General features: G+C 55.0%; 1 protein-coding gene across 1 annotated transcript; it reads left to right on the forward strand.

The window, feature by feature from the left end:
- Positions 1-6,562: 6,562 nt before the first annotated feature.
- clp1 (cleavage factor polyribonucleotide kinase subunit 1) lies at positions 6,563-10,542 on the forward strand. Its single transcript, XM_059642903.1, has 2 exons — positions 6,563-6,610; positions 8,025-10,542. The coding sequence occupies exons 1-2, from the start codon at positions 6,563-6,565 to the stop codon at positions 8,694-8,696; spliced, it is 720 nt and encodes a 239-aa protein (XP_059498886.1). The 3' UTR covers positions 8,697-10,542.
- The last annotated feature ends 680 nt before the right edge of the window (positions 10,543-11,222 follow it).

Consider the following 11,222-nt stretch of genomic DNA (forward strand, 5'->3'; position numbering starts at 1 on the left):
AAACTCTCTCTCTTATTACCAAACACGTTCTCTCTCGATCCCACTCCCTTGCAACTCTTATTATTGCTGTCAATCCAATATCCCACTCCTGCTCTCGATCCCACTCCTGCACTCTTATTATTGCTGTCAATCCAAATCCCACTCCTGCTCTCGATCCCATTCCTGCACTCTCATTATTGCTGTCGATCCAAATCCCACTCCTGCTCTCGATCCCATTCTGCACTCTCATATTGCTGTCGATCCAAATCCCACTCCTGCTCTCGATCCCATTCCTGCACTCTCATTATTGCTGTCGATCCAAATCCCACTCCTGCTCTCGATCCCATTCCTGCACTCTCATTATTGCTGTCGATCCAAATCCCACTCCTGCTCTCGATCCCATTCCTGCACTCTCATTATTGCTGTCGATCCAAATCCCACTCCCTGCTCTCGATCCCATTCCTGCACTCTCATTATTGCTGTCGATCCAAATCCACTCCTGCCTCTCAATCCCACTCCTGCACTCTCATTATTGCTGTCGATCCAAATCCCACTCCTGCACTCTCTTGTCATCATTCTCGATCTTGATCTTGTTTGTCAATCTCACTCTATTGTGCGCTCTCTCATTTGTAGCACTGTTTTTACTTATTCTTCCTCGCTGTCTCGCATTTGATTCTCACACACTTTATCTCATTCTGTTTTGCATTTTCTTGCATGAGCTGTTGTACTTTCCCTCCATCTATTTCCCTGCCTGCCCTGTTCTCATTTTTGCTTTCTGTCTCTCTCGTTCGCCCCCCTCCCCCCCCGTCGTTGCCCCCCCTCCCGTCGTTGCCCCCCTCCCCTCCCCTCCCGTCGTTTCGTTGCCTCCCCTCCCCTCCCGTCATTGCCCCCTCCTCTCCTCCCATCGTTGCCCCCCTCCTCCCCTCCGTCGTTGCCTCCCCTCCCGTCGTTGCCCCCCCTCCCCTCCCCTCCGTCGTTGCCCCCTCCCCCCCGTCGTTGCCCCCCTCCCCCCCGTCGTTGCCCCCTCCCCCCTGTCGTTGCCCCCCCGTCGTTGCCCCTCCCGTCGTCGCCCCTCCCGTCGTCGCCCTCGCGTCGCCCTCGTCGTCGCCCCTCCCGTCGTCGCCGCCTCCCGTCGTCGCGCCTCCCGTCGTCGCGCTCCGTCGTCGCCCCTCCCGTCGCCCCTCCCGTCGCCCCCCCCTCCCGTCGTCGCCCCCCCCTCCCGTCGTCGCCCCCCCCTCCCCCGTCGTCGCCCCCCCCTCCCCCGTCGTCGCCCCCCCCTCCCCTCCCGTCGTCGCCCCCCTCCCCCGTCGTCGCCCCCCCTCCCCTCCCGTCGTCGCCCCCCCCTCCCCTCCCGTCGTCGCCCCCCCCTCCCCTCCCGTCGTCGCCCCCCCTCCCCTCCCGTCGTCGCCCCCCCTCCCCCTCCCGTCGTCGCCCCCCCCTCCCCTCCGTCGTCGCCCCCCCTCCCCTCCCGTCGTCGCCCCCCCTCCCCTCCCGTCGTCGCCCCCCCTCCCCCTCCCGTCGTCGCCCCCCCTCCCCTCCCGTCGTCGCCCCCCCTCCCGTCGTCGCCCCCCCTCCCGTCGTCAACCCCTCCCGCTCCCCTCCCGTCGTCATTCCGCTCCATCTGTCGCTCCCCCCACCTCTCCTTCGTGCCCCCTCCCTGTGCTTGCTGTCGCTGTCTCTCTCTCTCTCTTTCCCCCCCCCCACGCCACAAACGTTCTCCCGCCCTCGCTCGCGCTCTCTATTTGTTAATGTCTCTCTCACTGTGTGACTGTCCCTTCCCAGCTCCCAATCTCTGGCTAATCACGTTGTCTGACATTAATTCCCTGCCAGTTGAGTGATGGAGTTGGCTTGGCACAAGCAGTAGATTAGGTATGGGGCCGTGCTTATGTAAGTGTCAGGGCCCAAGGCCTTGGAAGATTCTCCTGGCTGTGAGCTGCACAGCTGAGGCAAGTTCCAGCGGGGCCGGGGTGACACATGGAAGGAGCTCAGCAACTGAGGCCAGCGCACGCTGATGAACTGCACCCCCCCAGCCTCACTGCGCAGAAACCCTTTCCATTACTAAAGGAGACCTCTGCATTTGGATAGCAACTGCTGTGATCTTCCGTCGAGGCTCTGCAGCCAGCAGATTGCCCTGTTGCGGCGCAGGGAGAGGAGACAATTAATGCACAGGAAGATCCCGCAAGCGCGTGATTTTGATGGGCGAGAGTTTGGTGAGGGTCAGTGGGTAGGGCTGCGGGCCCGTTGTTGTGATGTGAGTCTTGTGGCTGTGGGTAGGACCGTGCCCCCGTTTGAGTGTGAGAGAGATGTCGGGGTTGGTGTGAGACAGCTCTGGTGTTGGGTGTAGGGGGTTGGGGAGCTTGGAAAATGCAGAGGTTCTGGACTTTTGTTTGTGATGGGCTTGGACTGTCGGTGCATGCCAGAGTCGTAGCTGTTGTTTCACTGCTGAAGTACAAGGTCATACCATCCTCCACTCTGCCGTAAAGATATTGATGGGAAAGTTGACATTTAACCAGGGTTTATTGGCGCTCAATTAATTCCACCTGGTTACACCCTCTTGTCGATTGACTGGAAGAGGTTATAGGTTACATTTCAATAGGTAATGGACTATGCTCAGCCCCCTTCCCCAGCCCCTCCTACAGGAGCAGGAGGTGGCCATTCAGCCCCTCCCTCCCCAGCCCCTCCACAGGAGCAGGAGGAGGCCATTCAGCCCCCCCTCCCCAGCCCCTCCCACAGGAGCAGGAGGTGGCCATTCAGCCCCCCTTCCCCAGCCTCTCCCACAGGAGCAGGAGGAGGCCATTCAACCCCCTTCCCCAGCCCCTCCTACAGGAGCAGGAGGAGGCCACTCAGCCCCCTTCCCCAGCCCCTCCCACAGGAGCAGGAGGAGGCCGTTCAGCCTGTTGAGTCTGCTTCAGTAAAATCACGACTGATCTGTGATCTAATTCTTTAGACCTGCCTTTACAACATGTCTCCGAATACTTAAAAGTAACAAACCTGTCTCAGCCTGGGATTTAAAATCCCAACATTCATCTTGCATTGATTACTGTTTACTGAAGAGAGTTTCTAAAATCCTGCTTACCTTTGTGTGCGGGTTTTTCCCTCATTTTACTCCTGAAAGGCCTCTGGATCCAGTTGTGGAGTCTGCTCTCCCTGTCTGAGACTTCCTCCAAAGCAGTAGAAAGGTATCACCGGCCCAGCTGTATTGGTTGTTGGGCAGGGTTTTATGGATGGTGGGGACTTGTGTCAGGGAGATCGAGGAGGTGGGGCCTGTGCGGGAAGTAGCCCTCTCCACCTCCCTCCCTTATGCCAGCTTCCAGCTTGCCTCCCGAATCAATGATATTCCCCCTCCTCTCCACACCCCCAGCCTTCGTCCTGATTTTCCTTCTCCAGCTTCCAAGTTTACAAAAAAGTGGGGGCAGGGCTGGATTCCCACCTCCCCCATCCCTTACTCCCTTGACAAGTCCCCAGTCCCACTCCACCTTCTGAGCAAGGCTCGGATGTTGTGAATAGTTTTGGTCTCCCTTAACTAAGCAAACATACGCCAGCATTGGAGGCAGTCCAGCGCGCTTTTGGGGGGGTTTCCACTAGGCTCTACTGTGTGTGGAGGGACTGTATTATGAGAAGTTGAGGAGATTAAAAGTTCAGAAGAATGAGAGGTAACTTTATTGCTAGATTTTTTTTGGGAGGATAGATTCAGAAGCTTCCCCTCATGAGAGACGGCTGGACCGAAGAGCAAAATCTCAGAACAAGGGCCTGCACTTTTAAGGCAGAGATGAAGAGGTAATCCCCCTCTCAGAGGGGAGTGATTCTATGGAATTCTTTCCTGCAGAGCACCATCAAGTCTGGGACCTTAAATATATTCAACGCTGACTTTTAATCAGGCTGGGAACCTAGGGGCGGGGGAGGTGGACCTGAGGATTATCAGATCCACCACAATCTCGTTGAGTGGTAGAGCAGACATGAGGGGTTGAATGGCCTACTCCAGCTGCTACGTTTTGTGGTCTTGTGATCATCAGTGCACAGGAGGAGGCCAGTCAGCCCATTCAGTTCCACAGCGCAATCTTATTTTTGCCTTCTACCCCCCACCCTGCCATCCTGGAATCCAAGTTTGTCTGCTCTCCAAATCATTCATCTCCGCACGGGTTTCATTGCGTTCACACTTGATGCTTTTTTTTAAAACAAAAAGACATCCTCCCAGAGTGTGCCCTTCCCCCACCTCTGCATATCTCTCTCTCGCGCGCTCTCCCTCTCGCGCGCTCTCCCTCTCGCGCGCTCTCCCTCTCGCGCGCTCCCCCTCTCGCGCTCTCCCTCTCGCGCGCGCTCTCCCTCTCGCGCGCGCTCTCCCTCTCGCGCGCGCTCTCCCTCTCGCGCGCGCTCCCCCTCTCGCGCGCGCTCCCCCTCTCGCGCGCGCTCCCCCTCTCGCGCGCGCTCCCCCTCTCGCGCGCGCTCCCCCCTCTCGCGCGCGCTCCCCCTCTCGCGCGCGCTCCCCCTCTCGCGCGCGCTCCCCCTCTCGCGCGCGCTCCCCCTCTCGCGCGCGCTCCCCCTCTCGCGCGCGCTCCCCCTCTCGCGCGCGCTCCCCCTCTCGCGCGCGCTCCCCCTCTCGCGCGCTCTCTCTATCGCGTTCTCTCTCTCGCGCGCTCTCTCTCTCTCGCTCTCTCTCTCTCGCTCTCTCTCTCTCTCGCTCTCTCTCTCTCTCTCGCTCTCTCTCTCTCTCGCGCTCTCTCTCTCTCTCGCGCTCTCTCTCTCTCTCGCGCTCTCTCTCTCTCTCGCTTTCGCTCTCTAATCCTGAAGTCTGAAATCCCTGTCCCTTTATCCTTGTGCCAGAAGTGATGCTTTAACCATAATCTTCAGCCCTTTGTTCAAATCTCCCCTCCATCTCCTTTCAGAACAGCCCTAGTTTCTTCAACCTACAGTCGCAGCTGAAGCCCCTGTTCCCTGGACCTATTCTCCATCAGTTACAGAGGTCTTTCAGCACTGAAGAAAGGACTCGAGCCCTTCCTGTCAATGCTGGTCATTGAGAGTCTCCTATTCTAGTCCAGCATGTCGCCTGTAGCCTTGCATACTGTGGGATTTCAAGTGTTCATCGAAATATTTCATAAATACTTCTTGCCTTTACCACCCTTCTAGACAGTGTAATCCAGATACTCACCACCCCGTGGATAAATAACATTTCCTCAGCCTCTCTCCTGTTCTTTTCATAGAATCCATAGAATCCCTACAATGTGGAAACAGGCCTTCAGCCCAACAAGTCCACACCGAACCTCAGAGCATCCCACCCAGACCCATCCCCCTGTGACCCACCTAAAATATGCCCTCTACCTCCCTGAACACGATGGGCAGCTTAGCATGACCAATCCACCCTAACCTGCACATCTTTGGACTGTGGGAGGAAACCCATGCAGACGCGGGGAGAATGTGGAAACTCCACATAGATGGTTGCCCGAGGTTGGAATTGAACCTGGGTCCCTGGTGCTGTGAGGCAGCAGCGCTAACCCCCTGTGCCACGCCACCCCAAAATGTCGGAGCGAGCTCAAGGGATTGAGCGGCCTGCTCCTGTTTCAATGTTCCTCCCGAGTGCAGCGCCCGCTTGGCGCTGACACCCCCAACAATGCAGCGCACCCTCGCGCTGAGCCACCACCCACCCCCCGACAGCGCGGCACCGCCTCGGCGCTGACCCACTCACTCCCCCCACCCCCCCGACAGCGTGGCACACCCTCGGCGGTGACCCCCTGCTTATGATGCCGCAGAGAGTTACCTCCAGGCCCTGGAGCTGAGATGTCAGCATTTTTACTGGGTTTCTGAGCAAATTCCACAGCAGTTGAATGTTTCGGAATCTGACATCAAACCAAGGCGCACGCATCCCTGACATATCTTGCAAATGTGAAATACCCCACGGGACAGTTACAAGGCAGTAGTTGAGAATGGCACCCGAACACCTCCGCCGCCCCCCCCCGCCCCGCCAACCCGCCCCGTTACCGGTCCATGACCACCCAGTGAAAACTGTGCTCCCTCTGACTGCTTGTGGGTGCTTGCTGTGTACTGATTGCTGGCTGTATTTTCTTGCCTGCCTCCTGTTTACAAGCGCTGTGCGTGCAGGGCTGAAAGGCTTCAGAATGTGCCAAGGCTGGAGAGAGAATTGTGCACAAGACAGCACCTTTCTGTTTTGCAGCCTGTTTCCCTGCAGTCGCACGCCAAGCGATAATTGCTGCAATAAACCGTCATGCTCCCAAGCTGGCTGCAGGCCAGACTGACTGACAGTTTTGCAGATCATTGCAAGTCATGATGCTGGTTAATCGGGCCGTACCGAACAGCAAACTAAGGTCCTTGGCTTTACTTCAACAGGCATAATGCTCTATGTAGAACTTTCAGATTGGACCGCACTGGGTCATGCTGTTCCCAACCCAGACCTAATTTTCACGCAGCGGATAATAGCTTGCAATAATGATTTAAGAGGCTGACAATACATTGGAGAGACAAGGACAGGCTTATCAGGAAGACTTTAACAGGCTGTCACTCTTGTCTCTGAAAAGAGAAGGCTAAGGGCTGACGGATGAGGAAAGGGCTCGATAGGGTACATCAAGCGGCCATGTTTCCATTTGTGGGGCCAGACCAGACCAGACCACTGGCCACCAGCGTAAGACAGTCACAGATAAAACCGATCAGGAATTCAACCCCCTGGCAAGTTCCCCTCGAAGCCACTCCTCATTCCTGACTTAGAAACATATTGGCCGCTCCTTCAGTGTCGCTGGGTCAGAATCGCCTCCCTCAGGGCATTGTGGATCAACCCACGGCACATGGACTGCAGTGGTTTTAGAAGGCAGCTCACCCCCACCTTCTCAGATGGGGGCAACTAGGGACAGGTGCAATAAGTGCTAACCCAGCCAGTGACGCCCACATTCCATGAATGAATCTTTAAAAGTTATAAAACTACACCAACGATTTAGAGTGACAATAATGGGGAAATTTATGCAAATACACTATAAGAAAACATATAGGGACAGAGAACATAAGAAGGAGGGAGGTTACAGAGCTGGTACTGAGTTCCTTACGTGGCATTTTGTCATTGCTGTTTGCGTAAGTTGAAGATAACTCTGTGTAGGTGTGGGAGCTCAGTTTTTGAGAGGAATACAAGGGTGCATGAAATATTTGGACAAGTGGGTAATGTGTTAGTTGCTGCTTGCTATCTGAAGAAGTGGTGTAAAATAAGTGGGGTAATTGTGTGTGTGTGTAAACAGGTGCAGAGAGACCTGGGTGCGTGTGGGTGCTTGACCATTTGGATAGGGCTCTTAGTGAAGCACAGACTGATACAGGCATTTTTAACAGGGGCTTAGAGCACAAGAGCTTCTGATGAACTTGTGTAAGACCCTTGTTAGACCTCAGCTGGAGTATTGTGTGCAGTTCTGGGCACTCGATCACAGGAACAATGTGAATGTGTGATTTACTGGCTTCGGGGATGAGAGGCTTTGGTTATGAGGGTAGTTTGTAGAGGTTGGGACTGTTCTCCAAGGAGAGAAGGTGGCTAAGAGAGGACCTCATGAAGTTTTCAGTCATGACTGGGCAAGATGGAGTAGCTAAGAAGGAACACATGCCACTCAGAAAAGCATTCAGCACCAACATAAAGTAATTTACAAGTATTACTAAATGTGGTGGAGGCAGGTTAAATTGAGGCGTTTAAAAAGGGGCATTGAATATGTAACGAGAAACAGTATACAAGAAGCTGTGGGATAAAGGTAAGTGAATGATTGTTGGGATCATAACATTTATTGGAGATTAGTGCATTTGTGATGACCGAAAGACCCCTTGTTGTGCTGTAGCAGTCCCACAATCTGAAATCTGCGCTTGGCTAAATGAGGCTGACGTCTGGGGTTTGATTTGCAGTTGGGGCCTTGTTGTGGACTGGTGCCTGGGATGCTGCTAGGGTTTGGGGGGTGCTGGGAGCAGCATGTTGAGGATAGCATCGTGGTCTTTCTGTTTCACACGCTGTGGGAAGCCCATCCGGATAATTTGCCGAAGGAGTCTAACCCCGGTGTCTCCCACCTCTCCTTCAGATCACGTCACGCCTGGCTGAAGTGTTTAACCAGCGGTGTGAGGTGAACCGCCGAGCAGCTACCAGCGGCTGTGTCATAAACACATGTGGCTGGGTCAAAGGCTCGGGCTACCAGGCCCTGGTGCACGCGGCCTCGGCCTTCGAAGTGGACGCTGCCATCGTCCTGGACCAGGAGCGCCTGTACAATGAGCTGAAGCGTGACCTGCCACACTTTGTGAAGACTGCCCTGCTGCCCAAGTCAGGAGGGGCAGTGGAGCGCTCCAAGGACTTCCGGAGGGAGAGCCGCGATGAGAAGATCCGAGAGTATTTCTACGGCTTCCGTGGCAGCTTCTACCCTCACGCCTTTGACGTGCGCTTCTCCGACGTGCGCATCTTCAAGGTGGGTGCCCCCACCATCCCCGACTCCTGCCTGCCCCTGGGGATGTCGCAGGAAGACAACCAGCTTAAGCTGGTGCCGGTGCAGCCTGGCCGTGACCTGGTGCACCACCTGCTGAGCGTCAGTACAGCCGACTCGCCGGAGGACAACCTGATCGAGACCAGCGTGGCAGGTTTCATCGTGGTCACCAGCGTGGACGTGGAGCGGCAGCTCTTCACCGTGCTCTCTCCAGCCCCCCGGCCCCTCCCCAAGAGCATCCTGCTCATCATGGACATCCGCTTCATGGACCTCAAGTAGGAAGGACGGGGCCAGGACCACTCTTAAACCCCTCCCTTACCATGCCCCCTTACCCTATCCTATCTCCCTTGCCCTTGTCAATGTGCTCCTGTGGAGGCGCGCCCTGTTGTCACTCTGACAAGACAAACCTTAACAAAACATTTATACTGAATTTGCATTGACTGGCAAATACGCTTCCTGTTGCCTTTCATTCCTCCCTTGCGCGCTGTCTCGTTTTCTCTCTCTCTTCCCTCCCTCCCTCCCTCCATGCATGCACGCGCTCTCTCTCCCCTTGCTCTTGCTCTCTCCCTTGCTGACTCCGTCCCCTCACCCCGTCACTTGCTTGCTCCCTCCCCTCATCCCGTCGCCCTCTCCCCCGCTCCCCCTCTGCCCACCCCCCCCATATCTGCACGCTGACTGCTCCCTTTCTCAGGGAGATATCTGTATAATTGACTAGTGGTGGCCAGCCCCCATTCCAGCTCTCAGGGAGATGTCTATACACCAACTGATGTCTGTCTTGGTCCTCTCTCCCTCTCTCTGTGCCTGTCTCTCTCTCTGTGCCTGTCATCCCCTCTCTCTCTCTGTCTGTCCCCGCGTGTCTCTCTCTCTCTCTGTGTCTGTCACCTCCTCTCTCTCTGTGTCTGTCCCTGCGTGTCTATCTCTCTCTCTCTGCCTGTCACCCCCTCTCTCTCTGTGTCTGTCCCCGCGTGTCTCTCTCTCTCTCTCTCTGTGCCTGTCTCTCTCTCTCTCTGCCTGTCACCCCCTCTCTCTCTGTGTCTGTCCCCGCGTGTCTCTCTCTCTCTCTCTGTGCCTGTCTCTCTCTCTCTCTGCCTGTCACCCCCTCTCTCTCTGTGTCTGTCCCCGCGTGTCTCTCTCTCTCTGTGTCTGTCTCCCTCTCTCTCTGTGCCTGTCACCCCCTCTCTCTCTGTGTCTGTCCCTGCGTGTCTCTCTCTCTCTCTCTGCCTGTCACCCCCTCTCTGTGTCTGTCCCCGCGTGTCTCTCTCTCTCTCTGTGTCTGTCTCTCCCTCTCTGTGCCTGTCACCCCCTCTCTCTCTGTGTCTGTCCCCGCGTGTGTCTCTCTCTCTGTGCCTGTCACCCCCTCTCTCTCTGTGCCTGTCCCCGCGTGTCTCTCTCTCTCTGTGTCTGTCTCTCTCTCTCTGTGCCTGTCACCCCCTCTCTCTCTGTGTCTGTCCCCGCGTGTGTGTCTCTCTCTGTGCCTGTCACCCCCTCTCTCTCTGTGCCTGTCCCCGCGTGTCTCTCTCTCTCTCTCTCTCTCTCTGTGTCTGTCTCTCTCTCTCTGTGCCTGTCACCCCCTCTCTCTCTGTGCCTGTCCCCGCGTGTCTCTCTCTCTCTCTGTGTCTGTCTCTCTCTCTCTGTGCCTGTCACCCCCCCTCTCTCTGTGTCTGTCCCCGCGTGTTTCTCTCTCTCTCTGTGCCTGTCACCCCTCTCTCTCTGTGTCTGTCCCCGCGTGTCTCTCTCTCTCTCTGTGCCTGTCACCCCCTCTCTCTCTGTGCCTGTCCCTGCGTGTTCCCCTCTATGTATCTCTCTGTGTGTCTCTCTCTCTGTCAGGGAGATTTTGTCTTCTCTCTCTCTCTTTCGCTCTCGCGCTTTCTCTGGAGGATGTTACTCCAGTCTCATACCTAGTAATACAGCATAAGCATGTGCACAGTGCTTTGTGCAGGTTGGCCATCGTGCTATTTTGGCCGCTGGAACAAGACAGACATCTTGATCATGCTCTGTACAAAGCCGCGAGGAAGATTTGGACTCCTAAGCTGTTTCTCCTGTTCTGTTTTAATTAAAAAATAAAATTGCTTCAGTTTATTTTATATTTAGCTATTTGTTCAACAATAAATCCTTTTGAAACCGAGCCAATGTATTCTTTACAAACTCAAGTGGGTAGCTGAGAGAGACAAAACTATACCTTCCAACACCTCTCACATTCCACAGCCCTTTATGTTGACTGAGAATATCCAGTTTCACTCTCTGGTAGTGCAGTGCCAGAATCATCTTACAACCAATGTATTTGTCATAGAGTAGCTTCGGCAGGAATGATTAAAATGTTATTAGGTTATTAGATGACCTAACTGAGAGTCATGCCCATAATTTTGGTGTTGATGCAAATCAAGTGTGAGCCAATTACCACGAAAGCTGTGTTGTCTTTGCATTTGTTAGCCGAGATGTAGAGTTTAGGAGTGGGGAAGGTGATGCTGTAACTGCGTAAAACATTGGTTAGCAAAGAGCTTGAGTACTGTGTGCAATTTTGCAATCGACATTCGTGCTGCAACTGTACAAAACGCTAGTGCGGCCTCGCTTGGAATATTGCTTGCAGTTCTGGTCGCCCCATTACAGGAAGGATGTGGAAGCACTGGAAAAGGTGCAGAGGAGATTTACCCAGGATGTTGCCTGGTCTGGAGCGCAGGCCCTATGAAGAAAGGCTGAGGGACCTTGGTCTGTTTTCATTGGAGAGAAGGAGGCTAAGAGGGGATTTAATAGAGACATACAAGATGATCAGAGGATTAGATAGGGTGGACAGTGAGAGTCTTCTTC

The sequence above is a fragment of the Stegostoma tigrinum genome, chromosome 46 (assembly GCF_030684315.1).
Source record: "Stegostoma tigrinum isolate sSteTig4 chromosome 46, sSteTig4.hap1, whole genome shotgun sequence".
In the NCBI taxonomy this organism is placed as follows: Eukaryota; Metazoa; Chordata; class Chondrichthyes; order Orectolobiformes; family Stegostomatidae; genus Stegostoma; species Stegostoma tigrinum.

Coding starts and splice junctions, on each gene's coding strand:
- clp1 (XM_059642903.1), top strand. CDS start 6,563: ATGTTTCCATTTGTGGGGCCAGACCAGACCAGACCACTGGCCACCAGC. Junction 6,611..8,024: donor CCAGACCACTGGCCACCAGC/GTAAGACAGTCA, acceptor CCTCTCCTTCAG/ATCACGTCACGCCTGGCTGA.